Genomic DNA, 24,241 nt, shown 5'->3' with positions numbered 1-24,241 from the left:
CCCCTCATCAGCAGCAGATCTGAGAGGTCATTGTTATTGTTTTGTGAGAAACCAAACCAGTGCTCTGTAAACATAATTTTGCGTGACAGTTGGTTCTATTTGAATGGGAATTGCTTCAAACATTCAGGATGATCCCCACCGAGGACGCGTCCGCCCGCAAGAGGGAGATCGAGGAGAAGCTAAGACAGGTCGGAAATAAGGGATAGCCTACACATTATGAGCTACACTCCAACAAGGGTTGGGTGGATCATCATAGCAACAATAATACATTAATCTGCCCACATAGCAGTCTTACCGGTGTTTAAATGACTATATTCAAAAATGATGTGTCACTCACTCCTGTGTTTAGTGTGACTGAGTGATTGTGTAATGTCAACATCATTGCAGGAACAAGAAACATTGTCATTCATCAGAGAAAATCTGGAGAAGAGCGATCAACAGACGAAGGGAATGGTATGATGTGATGAGCAGAACCCCGTATTTACATGAAAACCAACCCTGTACATACTTTATGATTAATCATGAGATGCTAAATGATTAGGGTGACCATATTTCCAGCCACTCAAACCGGGACGCAAAACACTGTTGCCTAAAACTGGGACCCTAAAAGCAATGCGCACGTTACCGCGCACGCGCGTGCCCATTCTCTAACGTTCGTGCACGCGCACACGCACCGCAGGGTTGCAAACAGGCAGTGAGTGATTGACAAACAGCCTCAGCGTTGAATTCAGACACACAATAAATGTGTTCCTTTTTTCTGGTTGGTTAGGTGAGCATGTTTTCATGAAAAGAACATGATAAATGTCTATGCAACCACTGAAAACAGCTACTATTATTTTAATTCTGGCGAAAACCGGGACAATTTTGCAGTGAATGTTGAAAACCGGGACATATTAGTGTTTTAGAGATATTTGTCGGGACACTGGGACACGCAGCTTGAAAACGGGACTGTCCCGGGTAAAACGGGACGTCTGGTCACCCTATAAATGATTCACTGCAGTGCCACATTTCCCTCTATGCAGTGGTTCTCAACCAGTGGTCCTTGAGGGGGTTCCAGCCAGGTGGTCCCCAGCTAAATGATGGAGAGTTGAGTTGGTGGCCAAATGGACCCATCATAGATCTTAACCCTTGAGAGTGTAAAATGAAACCAAATGGACCCATTTACAGGTCCGTTTGGTTTCAATTTACACTCTCAAGAGTTAAATTATAAAATATAAGGTACTTTCAAATACCTCTGTCAATATCTAAGTTAAGTATAATTTAAACTCTGGCTGCTGGAGGGAATGCGGGGAGAGTAATGCGGATCACACCCATATATTCCTCACATGCCCCAAAATACAAACCTTCTGGTCAAGAGTCACACAAACAATAGAACAAATATTTGGGAGAGCTTTAAACTTACAAAATCACAATATACTCCTTGGAACACGTCCCCAAAGTCTGCAAAGTCGAGACATATCTTTTTTGGATCTTGAGAATTACAGCGCTCAAACAAATATCAAGGAGTTGGAAAAGTTTGGAACCTCCCAAGGTGGAGAAATGGTGGGAAAAAACAGAGGACATGTACCTTATGGAGAAGTTGACCTATAAAATTAATGTCAAAGAAAATGTTTTCGAAAAAAGGTGGGCCTCTTATGTCCTAAATAAGGGAAACATATTTAATTTTTACTGTTGTTTTCTCCTTTTGTTTTTGTTTTTCCTTTTTTTTTATTCAAACCTAAAGTAATCTAGATATAAATATTAATTTAAACAATAGCAGTTTTTTTTCTTTGAAATGACAACAACTACATAACAAAGCCTCCCCTTTTCCCCCCCAGTTTTTTCGTTTTTTCTTTTGTAATGTTTTGTTTCCAGTTTTTGTGTGGGGGTGAGGGTCTGCACTTAAAAAAAAAAAAAAAAATGTGTCAAAATGTCTTTGAAAGAAAAAGGGACATAACATGTTGAATGTTGAATAATGATTTGATGAAAATTGTATTGCATGTTTTGACACAATAAAGTAAAAAAAAAAAAAGAAAAGAGTTAAATTATTGTTAAACATTTGCAGTATTTAAATTACAAGAAATCTACACAATTTGAGAATGTAGAAGAATTGTTATTTTGATCAACGTTTGCACCAAATTCCGGGCCCCATGGGTACTTTAACTATTGAAAAATAGCAGATATACAAGCTCACAGCACGGAACCGAGTCTGCTATTTTTGAAAAATTAAACTTTGTGCAAGTCTTTGAATATTTCAAATCCTTCTAAGGTTTTTTGAAAAACTCATGTCAGTGGTGCTCAAACCTTTTCATGTGAAGGACACCCAAAATGATATGTATTTAGCCAGCTCTGGGTCCGTGGCTCAAATGCAGAACATGCTTTTAACATTTCCGCCTTCCAAAGGTGTCCATCCTGTCCTCCTTTGAGAGCCGTCTGATGCAGCTGGAGAACTCCATCATCCCGGTTCACAAGCAAACAGAGAACTTGCAGCGTCTGCAGGAGAACGTAGACAAGACGCTGTCCTGCATGGACCACGTGATCAGCTACTACCACGTGGCCAAAGACACAGACAGGATCATCAGAGAGGGGTGAGACTGTCTGCCGATATGTTAAAAGCACCCACTGCTCCTAATAGTTAGGATGGTAACCCGGAACACTCACCCCATAACACCCTCTCCCCCCATTTGTTTTGCAGACCCACAGGCAGACTGGATGAGTACCTGGCCTGTATCGCTAAAATCCAGAAAGCAGTGGAATATTTCCAAGACAACAATCCCGACAGTCCAGAACTTAACACAGTGGTAAGGTATATTATATCCCTCAAAACCCTTCATTCAGGTCCCTAAAACTAAATCATTAAGCTTCTTTAACATGTGGGCTGCCTGCGACTGTGCACATACTGGTGAATTAATGTATTTCCCCCATTCAATAGCTCCTGCATTGCAGGCAACCCCATACCCAAATGGTCTGTCACTGTTCTTAAAGTTGTAATGGTTGAACTTTGATAGATTCCTGGGCATGATATAAGACAGAATATTGTCGATCATCTTTATCTCTTTCTTCTGTGCCCTGGGACAAAGAACAGGAAGTTCAATTCAAAGGGCTTTATTGGCATGAGAAAACATACATAAGTACTCACTCCCTGTGCATATGGTGAGAAGTTTTCAAAATCACACATTTAGCACACAAACCCGAATAAAGGTGAGTCTGACTAGGATTTCTGTAGCAAGATCTTTTGGCAGGGTCGCTGTTAGTCCTCTCCCCAAAACCTATAGTCATCCGGGGAAAGGATTACAGACTCGCACCACATGAGACCAGACAGGTTGTGGGTTGTGTACAAGCTAGCCCTAGCACATACTATATCGTATAGGTTTTTTAAGGGACGATTTTGACATTTTAGTGTTTCCTTTGCAGAAAGCCCGCTTTGAGAAGGGGAAAGAGCTGCTGGAGGCGGAGTTCCGCAGCCTGCTGACCCGTAACAGCAAGGCCGTTCCTCCCATTCTCATCCTGGACGCCATCACTGTGGACGAGGAGCTCGAGGTCCAGGAGGATGTCACACTCGAACACCTGCCTGAGAATGTGCTCCAAGATATCATCTGCATCTCTGGCTGGCTGGTGGAATATGGACGCAACCAGGGTACCTGTCTACTTCGAGGAGAAACCGTGGCCAATGTCTGATTTAATATATACAGTGTTAATATGTACTTGGTTGTGTATCATTATTCAAATATTTTTATTGAATTCTTCCAGAAAGTTATATAAACATAAAAACACAAACTACAAAACACCACAGGTCCTAGTACTGAAACGGGAACATATACAAACCTATTACTGCTGACTGACCAAAACATTTCAATACATTTTAGTACAATACATTGGTATAGAAAGCTGCATTACTAATGGCTGCATATCATGTTGTGTACCGTAAATAACCAATCTACAAGCTCACATATTTGCATTGTGAGCTTGTAGACTAGTCTTGTGATTCTGCACAACCAACAGCACATCCTGTCCATTGATCGTTCCACCATGCGCTGTTGGTCTTTCCTTCCTTCTCCATTTCCTCTTTTGGATTTCTTGTATCCCTATTCTCGATAAGAGAGACAGAGGTGGTTGGCAATGATCAAGACCAGGTTTAGTTTTGGGTTGTTGCTCACACGTTCAGTAATGTGTGACAGTAATGTAACACTTAAGATGTTGGATTTAAACAGTTATTATTTTAGAAACATGTCATTATATTATTATGATAAAGCATGTCAAATGGAATTTAAGCTGTGTTATCAATCACCAGATCAGTATGTCTGGAAAATAACTGCGAGTGTGAAATGCAGAAGGACAGCAGACAATGACAACCAGTAGTGTTGCTCATTATTGTCATCTAGATGTCCTAGAGAAAGGCTAGTGGTGGTGGGAGGATGACTCACCCACTCAGTGCCAGTAGATACTTTAGATGCTCAGCGAAAATATCCCGAGACTTATTCTAACTCTGAGTTACAAAATTGATAAATGAACGCAGAGGCTTTTACTGTGTTTACTGTAAGTTGTAATTTATTTTAAATATACACTGCCAGACAGTATAATTGTCTTTGGTTGTAAAACATCCAGAGGCAGAACAAAATGCAACATTTGGCATTAGATGGAACTACATCACTACAGTATCCCAGCAAAGCTATTATGAGCAACAAAAGGTTCCCATTCCCTTTTAGTCCTTACACACCTAATTTTTATTCAGAACAAGATAGATATTTCACCACAAATACAAAAATCAGTATGCATAATTGAGACATCAACTATATGAATTGTTGGATGCAAAATATGCACAGACACATTTTCTTTGCTTGCAGAGTTTAAAGCATTTCAAGTCATGTGTTCATATGACACTATTTCTAAAATATTCCACTTTATAAGATCTGGAGACTGAGCATGTACTCAGACTTCGAGTTATAATTTGATACAATGGGGAATTCTGTTTGGGACCCCAGTAAGCATTAGGGCTAGGCAATATGACTTCAAATCAATATCATGGTTATGTCGAACCTTTGCCTCGATTATGATTAATGAACGGTTATTATCTTTTAAACAGTGAAAATAGCAGATCTATGAGTTCACAACTTGCCGCAAGATTTTCTGATTTGTCTATACACCACCACTGTACAACAAGGTATGAGGGCTTAATTGGTTAATCAGACTAATCGATGTAGTCCATTATAAAAAATATATTAGAACATCTTTGTGTTGTTGCGTTGATATATACAAGGAAAAGGAAACTTGTTTCTCAATTATTTAAAGTTAAGTCTGTTATTGGTTCCGATTACCCAGCCCTACTAGTAAGCATAGTCTTGGCAATACCCAGGTGATTTTATAATGGTGTTGTGTCTAACTGGGTTTTGTTATGTCTGCCCCTACAGATTTCATGAACGTGTACTGTCAGATCAGGTCCAGCCAGCTGGACCGTTCCATCAAAGGCCTGAAAGATCACTTTCGCAAGAACAGTGCTTCTTCTGGGATCCTCTATTCACCTGCAGTCCAGACCAAGCGCAAGGAGACCCCAACCAAAAAGGCTCCCAAGAGACCAGGTCAGAACACCTATAGTAGAACAGGGCAATCAAGAACAGACCCACTCAGTCAAAAACACTTCTGTAAACTAGACCTTTTCTACAGTGTCAACCACTTTCAGCCTAGCATCCCTATCAGTGTTAATTTTGACAGCAAATTCTGATTTAGTCTTTTGAATAACACACCATTTAGTCTTAGTCTTCTGAAATTGTTCTTCTAGTCTTAATCGACTAAATATCAAATATCAAAATCTTAGTCTTTTAGTCTGAAGGGAAACACACACTGGACGTGGAGGCGGCGCGTCAAAACATAGGCCCCCATTATTTTCAATGAACTAACCCACACCGGCGGCGTCAGACACGTGCAGACGCGGGTCTGACACCCCGCCTGCCGCACCGATACGCTGCTGTTCTATTTTTCCAGCGTTGCCGCACGGTGAAAATGTTCTCCCCACCGTAGGAAATGGATGTGCCGCGTGGCAGCACGCCGCATCCAGTTGGTGTTACCGCGCGGCACGCGCTCGTCAAAAATGTGACGCTACGCTGCGCAGCCTCCCGCGTCCAGTGTGTGTTCCCCATTAGTCTTAATTCAGTGTAAACTTTGACAGCAAATATGTAGTCGTAATCTTTTGAATAACACACCATTTAGTAACACTGACCCCTATTTTTGGGCCTGTCATTATAGGAAAAAGGTGTCGCATAGCTGATCTACAATCTCGCAACGTTGGTGAGATTGTAGATCAGCTATTTTCACTAGTTCTCATGTGACACGTTGTATAGGGCTTAAGTGGTTAGTCAGACAACACAACCAACACTAACCTAACCTGAACATTCAGAATCTGTCGATTTGTGGACCTCGGCCCATATCAGCTTCAAGACAACCCAGCAATCACGCGAGTGCATGCTCCACTGTCAAGAAGACCCGTCTATGAGCCTGATTACTGAACCATTGTGCACAGTCAACCAGCCCTCCACTATTTACCTCCTGTGATTTTAGTCTTGTGACTAAACTAACATTTCATCCTTTCCTCTTTCATAATCCTTGTGTTGTGATGACAGTCTACATCCCAGGTAAAGACAAAGCTTTAGTGTCTGCTTTAGTGCCATCATCTGTGAGCTTTTATCACGTTTATCAACTGAAAGCACATTTTTAAATAAGAGCGTGTCAAGTGGCCGCATTAGTATTTTTATTTAGCAGTCCTCCAAACAGGTTGTAGAATGAAATACAATGTAAGTAGGGTGTAGAACCTTTACCAAGTGTGCAGACAGACATACAATAGCTTCGATGTCTGGAGCGATGGAGCGTCTCTTGCTCTAATACAGTAGAAGAGTGAAGTAATTATTTTTTTAGCACTGCTGGGTTGGTGTGTGTTTTGTGTTGGTGTGTTCCCTGTGGTGAGAATAGCTGCCTAGCATATTGAATTAATGAGTTTTGTGGTGGATAGGCAGTGTAGTAGCCTGTAGGCCAATCTGTTTAGCTTCAGCTGTGCCGAGAGTGGGCTTGTGTCGTGTGTGACAATTCTGCTTAACCACTGTCAAGTGTCAAGTCAACCTGGTGTCCCTAATTTGGGCATGTCAATATGATGAAATATTTAAAATGATTTATAAACATTTCAAAATGTGATTTTCCAATACCAAAAATGGCTGATCTACAAACTCAGAACCACGCATCATGATGCATTGTGAGATTGTAGATCAGCTATTTTCGCCATGTGACACTGTTGTATTTTGCGAAATATATATGGCTCAAGTGGTAAAGCAGCTTGTTCAGTGTGCACTCACAGCATGCTTTTGCTATTGCTTGCACTAAAACGCCCTAACATCACATTCACTAAATACATGGTTTGTTGAAAAGTCAGCTTTCAGGATATAGTAGTAATGAACAGAAGGCTTTCGCACACCCAGTTCCTCTCAAGCAGGTGCGTGGGTAACAAAACGTTAGGAAGACATCTGACGAGGAGACAGATTAACCCACACACTGCCGCTTGTACGTCCCAGAGAGTTTATTAATGGAGCAACATTTTGGTTTCCCTGTAGCTTGAGAAAGGTCTCACAACCTAACAGGATATAGTAGTAAAAAATAAACGCCATTGTAATGGAACGTGTGATGCAGTCAGTGTAGAGCGAGAGGCGGCCATCTAGAAACACAAGCTGTTTTGTCAGTTCCGATCATTATGCTAACACACTCTTATTTGATGTCAATGCTAACTAACACACTAACAGAGTCAATATATTGTGTTGTTTTACCTGTGGGCCCTGAACCCTTTGCATTATATTTTGCACCCATGTTAACACATTGTTTTAATTTTTTTTATTGAGTATTAATTAATAATAATAATAATGTAATAATGCTGCTGAATATGACTTAATAAGTATAATGGCTGTTTTGTGTTTGTAACTTTGTAATTGACCTAACCTTTTTTATTTGACTTTTTTTTACATTATTGGGTGTGGTGGGTTTTTGGCACACATCATGCTCTAGTCCAGTCTGTTTGCCAGTTTTTGTCGTCATGTGCTAGCCATGCTGGTCGTTTGTTGTAGTTGTGGTTAAGGCTGTCATGATTATGACATTTTACATGACGATTAATTGTCACTCAAATAATTGCGATTAACGATTTAATTGTGTTTTTTGTCGTTGACAATTATGTTTCTGTTTGGCTTGTAGGCTAAGTTGCACATGGCCAGATGTGACACGTAACCAAATATACAAAGAAATGACTGACATATTTGACAACTTCAGGAGTAGTTCACCCCCAAATGACTTTTTTTCTATTGATTACTCATGCCATAGAGACTTGAGTTCAATAATATTGTTTTTGTATTTGTCGCATTCTAAGACAACAATATGATGATAGTAAACTTACCCCCATTGATTCTGGATGGGGATGCGAATGCATGGCCCTGAATGGGGACCCAAAAGAATGGCACTGGATTGGGAAACCGTCAGCTTAAATTTACTATAATCACATTTTTTGTCTTAGGAATGTGACAGAAACCAAAAAATATCATTGAACTCAAGTCTCCATGGCGTGAGTAATCAATAGAAAAAAAGTGATTTTGGGGGTGAACTACTCGTACTTGTAGATCGGCAATTTCCACTATTTTTGATTTTTTTTGAAAATATACAAACCTTTTCCAACATGGAAACGATTATGACAAAATAATTGTGATTTTGTCAAATAATTGAAATTAGACGATTATTATGTAATAATTGTGACAGGCCTAGTAGTTGTGGTGATGCTAGGTTGTGCTTACCGCTGGGTGGGCGCCGTGCCCGCTGACACCGCTCCGGCGCGGACCGTTGCTTCGGTGGTGGGAAGGGATGTGGTGTGTGCGTTTTCATCACTCACTTCCTAGCTCTCCTCTCCTCCTCTCTTCCTCTCTTTTCTTCCCTCCCCCTCCTCTTCCTCCTCCTCTTTGGTCTGTCTCTGTCTCTTCTTGGGCTCTCTGGACCTCCCTGGACCTTGTCTCTGTGTATGGGGACCAGGGACCATTCGCAAGGCTCAGAACCTTCTCAAACAGTACTCACAGCATGGGCTGGAGGGGAAAAAGGGGGGCTCTAACCTCACTCCTTTGGAAGGTAACGCACCTCTGTCTTCTCTTTGGTGTCTCTCTCTCTCTCTGTCTCTGTGTCTCTCTCTCTCTGTCTCCCCAGACAAACTGGGGCGACTGTTGCATCTCAGGACTAATTCACACGGTGGCCATGTTGCTCTCATATTTACAGTATGTCAACTTACATCAGTGGTTCCAAAAACCTTTTAGCTCGTGAGTCGTGACTTAAAAGAGAGATTAGACGTTTTGCCCGGGACACAAACTAGTGAAAACAGCCGGTCTACAATCCCACAACTTGTTGCTTCGCACCGCGGTATGGGCTTGTAGAACGGCTAGTTTCACTACTTATTAGTTATTATTATATTTTATATATTGAATGTATTAGATGTGTTTGCATGTTTGTTTGAAAATGTATAACATTACTAAAAAATATATATTTATTTCTAAAAAATAAAATTATATATTTCAAAAGGCTTTCCGTCTTTTGACGGAAAGCCATGGGTCACGACTTGAGTCGTGACCCATAAATGGGTTGTGACCCACTGTTTGGGAACCAGGGACTTACTGTACATCATAACCCGATCCCCACCTCCACCCCTCCAGTATGGCGTAAGAGCAAAATGGCTACCGTGTTCATACTAAGGACAGCAACAGACATACATGAAGCTCCTCAGAGTTAAACCAGCTCTTAGACATTGCAGAATCCTAAAAAAATATATAATAATAATCAAGAATACAAATCATTGGAACTGAATGTGGTATTATATATATATTTTTTCTTTTAACGACAATTTTAGAACAGCTCAGAGTGGTGACTAAATAAATAATAATAAATAATTTATATCCGTTCTTGACATCATTTGGACTGAGAGATGAGAGATGCAATGCTTCTAGAGCTGGTGCCACATCTGGATAACGGTCTTTAAAAAAACAAGTAGCGTAACACCCACTGACTAACTTAGACATCCGGGCTCTCCCCCCCCCCCCCCCTCTCTACCCTGCTGTGGAGGGGTAACCCCCTCTGCTTCCCCCCTGCTGGCTGCTTGGTGGTCGGTGTAAGTGTTATGCCAAGTCCCAGGCTTGGCCCTTTGGCTGGTAGTCATATCATAACCCAGGGTGGTGGCATAACCAGGTGCAAGTCCCTGATAACTCCACCCCCAACCATTAGGTCACGATCATGACCCGCGGGTCAAACACCACTCCGACGCCCTGACTGACAAGCATGGGGCCGCAGCAGGTGAGTGAGGGGAGCAGTTGTGATACAGAAAGAGGATGCATTACCCATAAAGAACCTCACCTTGGATTTAGTTATTGTGTCAGATTTCAGTCAAGAGTCAACACACACACACACACACACACACACACACACACACACACACACACACACACACACACACACACACACACTTACACACAGATAAATTATTGTGTTTATAAAATCAATAATTATAATCACATCAAATCAAAAGTGATTTGTGAGTAGAACGTGTGTCAGTGGTGTGCTGATTGCCATTCTGTTTTGTGCAGGGATATCTGCAGCATAGAAATTAACCGAAATGGGCTTTGCTTTAATGGAATATGAATTTGCTCACTCACTTCACACTTGATCAAAGCGCCAATTTGTGGGTTGTGATGAATGTGATACATGGTCTGTCACATCACATGGTAGTACTGCATAATGAGCGCCCTCTCCTAGTAAGTGCCTATATAATATGTTTAACATTACTGTACTCTTTCAAACGCTTTATTATTTTCACACACAGACAGCAGACATTCACAAAATTTGAACGCTAACAGAACAATCCAGAACCACACGACAAAGGACAAATCTAACACAAAATCAAAATGGGTAAAAACCAGAGAAACTGTAATCAAAGTGGAGGAAAAAAGTCCCCATCAGCAATTCCCTGTGTCCATTTTCACCCCACAGATTACTGTGTTTTACCGCTAAATCCACACACAGCAGTACACTCACACAGAGTCCATTGGCTCACATTAAAAGCTGAATCATACTCAGTTGCGCGTCAATGCTGCTTGCTAAAAAGAGCTGATCTACAAGTTCACATCACAACTTGCTATGAGCTTGTAGATCCGCTATTTGGCGCACAACACTGTCGTGCTACTGGCTTAAGTAAGTCCTAGGGATGGGAAAATATGAAAATTTCATATCACCATTATTGTGACCAAAGAAATCGCAATTTACGATATTATCACGATAATCAAAATCCATTATCCTGGGGCGGAACATTTGCCCAAAAAATTGCAGATCTACAAGCTCACAACAGGTCACGTTGATCGGCTATTTTTTGGCAAAGACATTTGATAGAGAGTGAAAAAAAGACTGCATCAAGTACGTATATTATAAGTACTTTTTAGAATTATAGAGGGTTTAAGTGGTACCGGATATGCAGCTCGGCCAATAAAGGTGAATCGATCCCAGTGCATGACGGAGGACGATAACACGATAAATTAAATATCCACGATACGATTATCGTGAGTGTTTTTTATCACGATAAACGATAATATTGCTTAACGTCCCATCCCTACGCACAACACTGCCGTGCAACTGGCTTAAGTAAGTCCCCTGTCTTGGTTTCCCCTCTCACTTGACCTTGCACCCCATGTGCCTCCCAGGAAAGGATGACGTCTTGGACATCGAGATCGACTCGTACATCCACTGCATCAGTGCCTTTGTCAAGCTGGCGCAGAGCGAGTATGCCCTTCTGACTGAGATCATTCCTGAACACCACCAGAAGAAGACCTTTGACTCCCTCATCCAGGTCAGGGAAGAGCAGAAACACACCTTTTTTCATTTATCATGATTTTCAACATGATCTCTGTATATAATATTTGTTTGTATGCAGAGAAGTTGTGCTGTAAACTAAAGTACAATCTGTGAATATGATATATATATATATATAACTTTTTAGCCACCACTTTTTCAAAACGCTATCAGAGAAACAAAAGGCTATTTTTCCTTAAATAAGTCATCGACGTGTCAGGTGACGTCCAGTAGAATCTGAAAATATTTGGTGAACCATAAGCTAGCCAACAGCACCATCCAGCGTCAAAACACAAAACTCACGTGGCAGAGAATGACTTCGTTGTGTTAAGCAAAAAGAGTGTCCACCGCGCCTCTAGTCTGGTTCAGGCCGGTCCGGTGCATCTCAGGAACGGGCTTGAATATGCAGAAGGAATATACTGGAGCAAACAATGTCAATACATGACCTGACGAAGATGTATTGACATCAAAACGTTGTCACTCTTGCCTGCACCCTGTAACTAATAAATAAGGCTTAAACAGTCCGTGTTTGCTCCAGTACATTCCTTCTGCGACTTCATTGTGTTCTTGGACTGTACTCTCCACAGGAGGCCCTGGACAACCTGATGCTTGAAGGTGACAACATCGTATCGGCAGCTCGCAGGGCCATCATGCGCCACGACTACTCTGCTGTCCTCACCATCTTCCCTATCCTCAAACATCTCAAGATGACCAAGCCTGAATTTGACACGACGCTCCAAGTACGTTTCCTTGTACTAGTCTAGTAGCCTCATCACATACATGGTTTATAGCAGGGGTTTTCAACTGGTGGTCCATGGACCACTGGTGGTCCCTGAAGGAATTACATGTGGTCCCTGATCATGCATTTAGTCTTTTATTTGTATTAACTTATGTTGAATATGTTCCAATATTGTTGAGAAACTAAATGACCTGGCCTATGATGACATGTCAATGTTGTAATTTACTTTGAAGATGGGGGTGAGGAATTCCACAGAAAAAGGGTGTTTGAATCTCAAGAAGGGGACGTGTACCATATTTCCTGGTAGTCATCATTATTAGGACATACCTGTACAGTATATACGGTCCGTTTGCAGCGTGTACGCTTTATTTTTGCTATACTGCCTGTCTTTGGGCATTGCACATAGGAGTAAGCGACTCGTTATTGCGCTGAATTATTGTTATATATTCCTGGAAATTGGATTAAATATTCTGGAAAGGTTTTGGAAATTCATTGGTAAAAATCTGTGGGAACCCTGTGTATACTGTATTTCCCATGCGTGTGTTCGGCACTCACACAATCAGTTTATGAGTTTACCACCATGAATAGGCCTACCAGACTAATCTTTAGCCCATATCCCCACCCAACACAATTGTCTATTAGTGGTCCCCAGGTAGATTGAGTGGTGGTCCCTGGTTCACAATCAGTTGAAAACCCCAGGTTTATAGTATCAGATTTGCATAAATGATCAGCAGGGGATGCAAGATAGAATTAAGATTATACCTTTTTTCACTGCCGAAAACAGAAAAGAACTACGCTATTATGACTAAAACTAAGACTAAATATATTGACAATTTCATCAGCAAATAGACTAGGCTATAGAAAACTATAGAAAACTAGGCTAAAATAGGCAAAGAAATGTTGCATTGTTGCGCTCTGAAAATAGCAGATCTACAAGCTCACAACGTGCTGTAAGCTCGTAGATCTGCTATTTTCATTTTCAGTCATAGATGCACTTTACACTCTTCTTGTATGTACAGTGTGATTGTAAGGTACGTCCTTGTGTTTAACTGTTTTGTTTTATGTTTTCGTGTGGGGACTGCGGATGAAAATGAGCATCTTTGCTAAATCCGGTGTATTTACATTGCATTTATGTAATGTCCATTAATATGCATTGTCCCGTCTAAATGAACAAATACAGTAAATTAAAGTGACACTGTTTGCAGGGCACGGCGGCGAGCACCAAGAACAAGCTGCCAACTCTCATCACCTCCATGGAGACCATCGGAGCCAAGGCTCTGGAGGAGTTTGCAGACAGTATAAAGGCAAGCAACCCTTCCTGCACTCAGAGGGCTCCGTTGAACACATTTAGACCTGGAAATGCATCCGTGTCACTCTGGATTTTAACCGCTTTAACCATTATTTTATGCTTTAACTATTAAAAAAATAGCAGATATACAAGCTCACAGCTTGTATATCTCACAGCTCTCACAGCTCACAGATCTACAAGCTGCGAGCTTGTAGATCTGCTATTTTCTAAAAATCATGAAAATGTGTGCAAATGTTTTTAAAGCGAACATTTGTAACCCAAGTCTTTCTTTCTCTGGGTCCCTGGAACAACATATTTTGAGATGGGGGGGGGGGGGGGGGGGGGGTCTGTGGTCGAATACATATAATTCTAGGGTTCCTTGACATGAAAAGGTTTTGAAAATCACTGATCATAGAAACATACGTTTTTCCCGTCAGGTCTTATAATGCATACGTTGCAAGATTGACAGAGCACTCGTTATCTCCTCTGTTTAGTTACTATTTATCCATCCAATAAACGTCCTAATTTATGTCATTATCCCGTTTCTCTTGTCCAACCACAGAACGACCCTGACAAGGAATACAACATGCCCAAGGATGGGACCGTCCATGAGCTGACCAGCAACGTAAGCTATTCCATTTACTGCGTGCGGGGGTCGTACGCTGAAAATAGCCAATCTACAATGCATTCAGGGGTGTCACAAGGGGGGGAAAGTGGGACTGAGTTACTAGGGCCCAAGGTAGAGGGGCCTGGAATTATTTTATATTTTAGGTATTAAAAAATAGCAGATATACAAATTTAAAACGCGGCACCGAGTGCCGCGCTAAGTCGTGAAAAACTGTGCAAATCTTTGAATATCGGTATTTTTTAAGCAAACATTTGTAACTCAGATTTTGCTTCCGGGGGGTCCCTGGAACTAAATATTTTGAGATGGGGGTCCGCGGCCAAATACATATCATTTTGGGGGTCCTTCACATGAAAAGGTTTGAGCACCACTGACAGAAACACAGGCTTTTCAAAAAACCTTAGAAGGATTTGAAATATTCAAAGACTTGCAAAGATTTTCATGATTTCTCAAAAATAGCAGATCTACGAGCTCACAGCGCGGACTCGGTGCCGCGCTGTGAGCTTGTATATCTGCTATTGTTCAATAGTTAAAGTACCCAGGGCCCAGAATTTGGTGTGACACCCCTGAATGCATTACGTAATGCTGCATTATGTACGCGACACTACCACACTATATAAGGGCTTTCACTGAATGTTTCTGTGAACTCAAGACGGTCTCCTGGGCAACTGCTAATTGCACAGAGCGGACGATGGCTTGTTGAATCAATAACGTGACGTGATGTTGACCTCTGGTCCGTTACCTTTCAGGCCATCCTGTTTCTGCAGCAGCTGCTCGACTTCCAGGAGACTGCCGGAGCCATGCTAGCCTCTCAGGGTAGGCAGTGTCGCGTCACTGTGGCGTGGCCCCCGGGGGCCACTGCTCTCCACCACACTGTACATCTCCTGCTCTCCCTCTATCCCTCTATCAACTCTAATTGCATAGAAAGATGCCATTAGCAGTGATGCTGCCCAGCCGCCTGCATTTTAAAAATCATTGACTACATCCGTGCATGTAACTGGCATGTTGGGTCAGGTCTCTTCTTGGACATGCACACAGGACTCTTTTGTTTTGTTTTCTCCATATTTAGTGCATTGTACTTCAGCATCAACAGCACTTGTGGTTCTTTAGATGCCTAAATTTGTCAAATTGCTTGCATGTTAAAAGTATGGCTTCATGCATTCATTGTGTTTTAGTTATGCGCCTGGAAAATTCAGTCACAAACATCCATTTCACACTCGTACTAATATACTGTAAATAATGTATATGAAGTCTCAGTTGTGCGGCTTTGAGGGACTGCAGGTGAGGGTCTGTGTTACTGTACTTGCCTGTACTAAAAGGCCATTCTCATCTGTCATGGTTGATTATACCTCTCCCACAAAATCCCTACACCTCTCCCCCTCCCCCCCCCCCCCCACCCACCTCCACACCTGTATGACTCAGCGCTACTGTGTACACTGCAGACAGAGATAGTAACTCCCAGGTCCACCTTTCATTTCATTGCCCACTGATGTGTTAGGTTTTTCCTCTCCTCTTAGGCTCCATAACTCCCTACCCTCCTCCGCTAACTTCCTACGCTGCCTGGCTATTCGCCTCCCGTCGTCTTATCCTCCTCGCCAATCGACTGCCTCTCTCTGCCTCCCGCAGGAGCCCCCAATATATGCTTCTGCACGGCAACAAGTGGCCCTCAGGAGCACGTGGCTGCTTAACACAAAATGCCAGGACAACAATAAATTGGGTGCATGTGGGCAAATTGCGCGATGCATATAAAATAAGGTTGTGACGTCCATCTCAAATGAAATGGAATGGCTTAGTCATCAGAAAACAAATTCCAATTTCTGCAGTTTATTCTATAGGTATTGTAGTAGACGGCCAGCAGAAGGTCATCAGAAGGGGCTCCTCAGCTCTAATGTTCCTCCCTAATGCTTACCTTCTCACTTGAGTGTTAACCGCTTTCAACCTGGTGTCCCTATTTTGGGCATGACAATCATTACAGGCAAAAAAGTATAAAAAATAACCGATCTACAAGCTCACGACATGTCACGGTGCGACGTGTTGTGAGCTTGCAGATCACTATTTTCGCCATTGTTCGATGATGTATAAGTGGTTCAATTAGAGATGAGATTTATGGCTCTCTGAAGTGAGCCGGATCTCTGGGATCCGTTCCTTTCAAAGAGCCGTTCAAAAGACTGGCTCATTTTACTACTAAGTGACTAGCACTTAGTAGATTTTGATTATAACTACAAATCACTTCAACACTATGTACATTTCGGCCATATACATTTCCGGCATTTGAAAATAGCCGATCTACAAGCTCACAATGCATCGCAACGCAACTATTTTCAAATGTTTTTTCTACATTTTATTCTGTGAAACGGGTCATTTTGCATAATGAGTACTTTCTACCTTCTACTACTTTTAAGTTCATTTTGATACCAACACTTTTGTACTTTTACTCAAGTACATTTTACAAACAAACTTGTACTTGTGGAGTATTTCTACATTGCAGTATTGATACTTTTACAATAAGTATAGAAGTTTAGTACTTTTTCCACCACTGTTCATTAGAAAGGAACGGCTCCCTATACTGCGAACCAGATCCCGTCCTTCATTTCAAAGAGCCGTTCAAAAGACTCGATTCGTTCGCGAACGTCCTATCTCTAGGTTAAATTTTATTACACCAGGGTTAGAGTTGAATTAACACTCAGGATTTTGCAGTGTTCCTCCTCCTCCCTCAACCCCCCTGTTCTCTCTGGCTGTCAACAGTTTGCTACTTGGCTTGACTCTGCACTAACAATCTTTTTCTAACCTTTTTGCACTTCTTCTGCCTCTTCTTTCTCTTCTCTTTCTCTTTTTTTGCTTTACATCTGTCCCTTTAGTCCTGGGGGACACTTACAATATCCCCTTAGACCCCCGAGGTAAGCAAGAGAAGAGACCCCCGCTCCCCCCCTCAAGTCTCAGGGTTCTGATGGAAATTAATTCTGAATGTGTTATTGGATGTAACAGTCTATGAAAGTGGCGATTAGAGTGTAATTATATTATTAAAATTGTTAGTGAGATATATATGACACTGGAGAGGAGCTCCATTTCATAATAATCAGACGCTTTTCTGTTATATGTGGATCACTGAAGTGCTTGTACGTGTAGAATAGATTGTACTCCTAGATGCTGTCATGGAAACTAGAGCTAAGCACTCCCTTTTTAATTAACACTTAGACAATTGGCAATGGAGGTCCCCAACCCTCTTGACACATTGGAGTAGTAAATGAATTATGACACGAATTTGAATTACAGAATGTCAGCATGTGAGAAGGGCCACTGAACTGAATTAATATGCTATGCTAATGTGGGATTTGCAGAGACCAGCTCGTCGGCAAGCAGCTACAGCTCGGAATTCAGCAAAAAGCTCCTCAGCACATATATATGTAAGTAAACACAATGATTATATTAACACAATTGTTGCCAAGCATTAAAATCTTCAATGTCTTCCGTTGCCAGAATCTTTAAAATCTTACCTTTTAATGTGCACGGATGATGCACCACACGTGTGCACGCCATTTACAGCTTTCAAACATTTGGAAATCCGTTCAGGCATTCAAAAGATATAGGCTATAGTGTTTTCTTCAAATGTAAACAAACATGGCTGCCATGGGCTGTTCTGGGAGTCAGGATACTTCAGGAAGAGAGAAGAGGAGCACTCGTCAGCAAAGTGGTTCATATAAACATTCGTCTATAGGGTGCACGGCTCAGGCAAACATTGAACGTAGAACAAGGACGCCAGCACTCACTTTAGAATGAATTCTTCTTGTTTATTTAAAGTATTCCCCCCAGCAGCCGTCAGAACATGAGGACGTTTCGTCCCGTTTTCGGCCCGACAGGCCTTCCTCAACGTGTAAACAGTTTACACGCTGAGGAAGGCCTCTCGGGCCGAAACGTCCACATGTTCTGACGGCTGCTGGGGGGAATACTTTAAATCATACATGGGCAACTGGCGGCCCGGGAGCCACATGCGGCCCCATCCGACATGTCGCCACTCCGAAATTGACTTCTTATTGTCGGAGTGGCGACACTTCCATAGGGGTAAAGTTTAGGGTAAGGGTTAGAGATAGGGTTAGTGTCGGAATGAAGACATGTCGGAAAGGAGACATGTCGGAGTGGCGGGTACCCGACAGGCCTTCCTTAACACATTAAACGCCCACGTGGTGCCCACGCGCCAATCTCTTTGATGTTTACGTGTGCCCACGACGCGTTCGACGCGTTGTACAGTAAACTATACTGTACTGTAGCTACTGCACTTGGCTACCGCGGTGATGAAACAAACTCCATTTCCCAACATGCAGCGCGAAATTACATCACCCGGACGTGCTGTCTGTCTCGTTGACTTCCTGTTTAGCGGCTGCACAAAAATGCTGTTTTCTCCGGATTCTCTTCCTTTTTTCTTTTTTTTTCTCAAAACGGCAGCCTCTTCTACCGGCCGTAACACAAACACTGTGGCTTAGAATTGATAAAAAACGGTCCTGACTGAAAGAAAAGATTTCCGCGAAATAAACAGGACATACTTGGATTACATTTACTCGGATTACTTTTCTCGCCAGTACTTCGAAGGTAGGTAAAATGGCGGGTTGCCATGGGCACCAGCAAATTAAACGTCGAATAATTCTGGGCACCCGATGTGTTAACATGAGTATATAATTAAATGTGTTTGAAATTAAATCAAAATGTTACATTTCAGGAGTCCAATAAAAAAAAAACATTATTCAGGATTCCAATTCAAAAGAAGCAAAAATAGCCGATCGCATCAGCTATACACAAACTCGGGAAACTCTGGGTTGGCATGTGTTAAAACTTACACCCAGTGTGAAGTGAGTGGTGCCTTTTACGAGTTAATTTCATCAAGCGTCCCGCGAAGCTTGGCCAATGAGCCAAGTGTGGGACATGCAACAAAAGTATAAAATAAGGTTTAAGTGGTTACTTGCATGTTCCTCTACGTCCACGCTAGCCTTCTACGCTACACATGTTACACCTGGTAATTAATGTACTTGTACTACTTGTTTTGACTGCATTCTTTTCAGGCAAGGTGTTGGGGAACTTGCAGCTGAATCTTCTCAGTAAATCCAAAGTGTATGAGGATTCAGCTCTGAGTGCTATCTTTCTGCACAACAACTACAACTACATCCTCAAGTCCCTGGAGAAGTAGGCGCCATTTCCTCTGTTCCATTCCTTTTGTGAACTGTGACCCTTGAAACATTACTATAGAGCAGTGGTTCTCAAACGTGGGGTCCCCAAATTATTTTGTGTGTGTTAGCTTAATGTAATTTTTTATTTTTCTCACTCAACGGTAAACAAACCAACACACAGTATAAGTGTATACAGGGTATCTGCACATTTATAAAGTGACAATTTAAGGACTTTCAAGAACGTTTTAATACCAAACTGGCCAAACTGTCAAATATTAAGTAAGCAAGAGGTGAACATTGTGAAAATATGCATCAAATCTCTGTGAGCGTGCGTGCGTGTATGCGTAGATGTATGTAATCCACGTATCTCGAGAACGGTTCGTCCCACCGGCTTCAGATTCGGCACACACGTTCCCCGCCGCGGTGCGGAGTGCAGTGCCCGGCCTCGACCCGACCTGATGCTGATTGTTGACATCAGGCTGTTCCGGAGGAAACCGGCACAAGCGCTGACTCATTGTGACAATACGTACGCCACATGAGTCAACAAAAAATCTCTGTGAGTGTGTACCGGTATGTATGTATGTAATCCGCGTATCTCGAGAACCGTTCGTCCCACCGACTTCAAATTTGGCACGCGCGTTCCCCGCCGCAGCAGGGCACTCAGTGCAGTGCCCGGCCTCGACCCGACACGCGATTTTCGTTTAGTTCCCGAGTAGGCCGTTCCCCGACTAGACGATCGGCCGCCCCAAGGGCAGATATCTCCATATATGGGCATAAAAGGGACACAGACAGACAGATACAGAGATCTCCATATATGGGCATAAAATGGACGCAGACGCAGACATACAGATATCTCCATATATGGGCATGATATCTCCATATATGGGTATAACATGGACGCAGACAGACAGATATCTCCATATATGGGAATAAATGGACACAGGCAAACAGATGGTCAAAACAGTTTGTATGACAACAGGTATAATGGGGTTTGCATTAAAGGGTGGGCATTCATTCCCTATACACATCGTTCCCGAGTTGGCCAGGTCGCCGACTAGACGCTCGGGCGGCCGAGCTTCTAGTACCTACAATTCCAAGTGCTTGTCAGGGTGGGGGTCGCCAGTGCAAATATGTTTATTTTGAGGGTCACAGCCTAAAAAGGTTTGAGAACCCCTGCTATAGAGTGTTTATATTATTAGTATAATTTCCGTCAAAGCTTATTGTTAATCATCCTGTATAACGGCATCATCTAATGGCAAACGTTTTTGGTCAAACTACGCTTGTCTTCAATGAATGGTCATTGTGTTAACGGTCGGCTTAAAGTTATACCATGTAACTTTTTTTATAAAACAAATCTTAAAATTGTCCTAACTCTTAAATCGCTAAAGTTTTAGAACACCCACTCCGTTATTTTCAGCTTCTGAAGCCTTCTCTTTATATATTTTCTTCTAGCAGTGACAGGGGCGGGATTTCCCGGCAAAATGACGTCATCATACACTACCGGCCAATCACAGCGAGGGTTATACACTGCCGGCCAATCACAGCGCATCTTGAAGTGGGGTCGCTAGCTATCACAATAGGGCGGCCATATTTGTAGGCGCCCGTGTGTCTCTATCTATACTCGGGTGAAACACTCCGTTTCTCCGGAATGCCTGAACGCATAGGAACCAGGGACCCCTCCAAAGATAGATCTCGGCGAGATGGAGGCAGACGCGGGGGTGACGCGGGGGTGTGAGGCCCGGTCCGCGGCGAAAAACGGCCGAAAGACGCGGACGCTACTGACCACTAGTTGAGCAACTTACACAGTATAGCTTTAAAGTGAGTTGACTGAATGATCGTGATTTCACAAACAAGACTATATTGATTGTGTTCATCTGTCATCAGGTCAGACTTGATCCAGCTGGTAACTGTGACCCAGAAGAAGGCTGAGAGTCAGTACAGAGAGCTCATAGAACAGCAGATCCAAATGTACCAGCGCAGGTACACTTTGATCAAGTTTATATCCATTTAACTGAGAACAACTCACACACACGCACGCAACTTCAGCACCGTGCACAGTGTTCTGTGGTCTCGTAATGCACTTCATTTCTTCCAGCTGGTTGAAGGTCACAGAACATCTCACCGACAGGAACATGCCCGTCTTCCAACCTGGCACAAAGGTTAGACTCCATTAAATTAAGACATTTATGGGCTTGTCATATGAATTATCGTGTCAGGGTTGCAGTTGCGTCATCTTTGGATTAAGCCCATGTCACATGGAAGGATGTGTAATTACATTTACCAGAATGTTTTGTCCCTTGATACACTCCTTCAAAGCCTGACTGGTCGTTTAAGTCTGTGACTGCTCAAATGGAAGCAAATGGACCTATAAGGGTATTTATCCATTATGTGTGTGAATGAATAAATGACACTTCTTTCTTATCTCGCTCCAGCTGAAAGACAAGGAGCGGCAAGTGATCAAAGACAAATTCAAGGTACTGTCAAAACATCCTTGGTGACCAGTGTTACCAGATGGGAAATGTTGAATTATCGTACCGGAGGCTCAGAATTATCGTATTTGACATGAAACTATCGTACACGGCCAAAAAAGAGAAATCACTCGCGTAAAAACGTAATTTCACCAAAAAATGCGTCTTTAGTGTAAGAAACGACCTCGTTTTAGACTCCTGCGTGACAAAAACGCATCAGATTTGCTGTGTGGAGGCAGGCAACTTCTTGGAGCTTACACAAATAAAAGCCTGAAACTGGTCTGGAAAGATGCAACCAGTGTTTTTAATGCCTCCAAGTACAGATCTAGGGTCAGATTGACTGATTTCCTGGCTTATTTTGAGAAGCCAAACCAGATCCCAGATCAGCAGCCAGGGAAAATAGTGAATTCACGCTCTTTTTGATGATATGCCGAAATTATCGTACATTTGGGCATTTTTGGAATTATTGATCGTACATCGTACAGAGGGTCAAATTATCGTACAAATACGTTAATTATCGTACGTCTGGCAACACTGTTGGTGACTCAGATTTCATTCTCTCTGAACCTTTTTAATTATCTCAAGGACCCCCAGTTTTATAGCCATTTAGCTATGGAACCCCATTTGATAAGATTTAATAATCGCAGTAAATTCCTCAGTGTTCATTTATCTCACGGAGTTACAGACCCGTAAGGGTCCATTTTGTTCGTAACATTAATAATTTAGCCAAGGTCCCACGAGGGTTCCCGGGCCCCCCTTGGCGAACCACTTTTGTATAAAAATCAGTACATTGAGATTTTGTTGTGGATATCAGACAGGCATGTGAACACATATACATCAAAAGGGTCTTGATCCCCTGCCCTTTTAGCCGCCTGTAAAAAGTGCCCTCTCCAGAATGAATGCAGTTTTTACTATGGTGAAAGAAATGCAAATGCCCCCCCTTCCATGCCATACCTGAAGGCAGCAAGCAAGAGAATTGCCTTGTCCAAGCTCTCCTGAACTTGAATGCAGCATCTACTGTATATGTTGAAAGAATTGCCCTCTCTGTGTAGAAATCCATGTTGTACGCCACATTGCCTTTTTTATGCTTAGTTTAGTGTGGTATCAAGTACTGAAAATAGCCGACCTCCAAGCTCACAACGCGTTGCAGCGCGATGCGTTGTGAGCTTGGAGGTCTGCTATTTTCAATATTTTCACCAAAAGGCAGTTTTAGAAATTTCAGCCCCTGCCTCTCTAACATTCTTTGCACGGGTGTCGCTCTCCATTCCGACATGTCGCCACTCCGAAATTGACTTTAGGGTAAGGGTTAGAGATAGGGTTAGTGTCGGAATGGAGACATGTCGGAAAGGAGACATGTCGTCCCTGATATCAGATGATGTAGTCTCAGATTGTCCTGTCTCCTGGTTGACTTCCAGGGGTTCAACGATGGCTTGGAGGAGCTGTGTAAGATTCAGAAGGTGTGGGCAATCCCTGACAAGGAGCAGCGGGACTTCATCCGCCAGGCCCAGAGGAGAGTGGTGTCTGAAGCCTACAGAACCTTTCTACAGAGGTGAGAGCCATGATGATGTTGATAATGATACACAAATCCTGAGTGTTAAGTTTAACCATAATTTCTCACCTCACCTGCACAACGATATTCTGTCAACTCTTTACCATGGAAAGTTGTATACTGTGTATATTAATAACATTACTGTAAACTGTAAATAAATACAAAATCAAATAAATAAAAATAATGGGCTATTAAACAACATTTTATTTTAAATATAGTTTAGATCTCTTTTGGAAATGGGTTCCAATTGTTGTACAATTTTGTTTTTGCTTACCTTGACAATCATTTTGTAAGTCTTTGACTTGGCCTGAAATGTGTTTCTTTCCTCATATATTTCCACTGGTAGATGTGCCAACATCTCGTTCACCAAGAACCCAGAGAAGTATCACAAGTATCGTCCAGACCAGGTGGAAGAGATGATCCAAAGGCTGTTTGACACCTCAGCCTGAGCTGTGCTTCTTAACTCTCAAATACCTGGAACGCGCCCGAGTCGCGTTAGATTTTAACCACTTTAACCATTATTTTATGCTTTAACTTTAGAAAAATAG

General features: G+C 42.3%; 1 protein-coding gene across 5 annotated transcripts; it reads left to right on the top strand.

Annotated features, from left to right (window-relative positions):
* The first annotated feature begins 14 nt into the window (after positions 1 to 14).
* On the top strand, positions 15 to 24,177 carry exoc7 (exocyst complex component 7). 5 transcript variants are annotated; one of them, XM_080746930.1, is made up of 20 exons: positions 15 to 188; positions 388 to 453; positions 2,383 to 2,567; positions 2,675 to 2,780; positions 3,394 to 3,616; positions 5,388 to 5,555; positions 9,022 to 9,114; positions 10,255 to 10,323; positions 11,721 to 11,866; positions 12,456 to 12,608; positions 13,813 to 13,911; positions 14,458 to 14,520; positions 15,270 to 15,336; positions 17,859 to 17,924; positions 19,572 to 19,692; positions 21,561 to 21,656; positions 21,772 to 21,835; positions 22,109 to 22,150; positions 23,560 to 23,693; positions 24,040 to 24,177. In XM_080746930.1, the coding sequence occupies exons 1-20, from the start codon at positions 129 to 131 to the stop codon at positions 24,140 to 24,142; spliced, it is 2,124 nt and encodes a 707-aa protein (XP_080603056.1). In that variant the 5' UTR covers positions 15 to 128; the 3' UTR covers positions 24,143 to 24,177. The 5 variants fall into 5 exon arrangements, with proteins under 5 accessions (XP_080603056.1, XP_080603058.1, XP_080603059.1 ...); XM_080746932.1 differs by lacking the exon at positions 9,022 to 9,114 and adding an exon at positions 6,594 to 6,605; XM_080746933.1 differs by lacking the exon at positions 9,022 to 9,114.
* Positions 24,178 to 24,241: the final 64 nt, after the last annotated feature.

This window comes from Nannobrachium achirus (genome assembly GCF_963921795.1).
Source record: "Nannobrachium achirus genome assembly, chromosome: 18".
Taxonomy (NCBI): domain Eukaryota; kingdom Metazoa; phylum Chordata; class Actinopteri; order Myctophiformes; family Myctophidae; genus Nannobrachium; species Nannobrachium achirus.
This window is presented reverse-complemented; position numbering and strand designations above follow the sequence as displayed.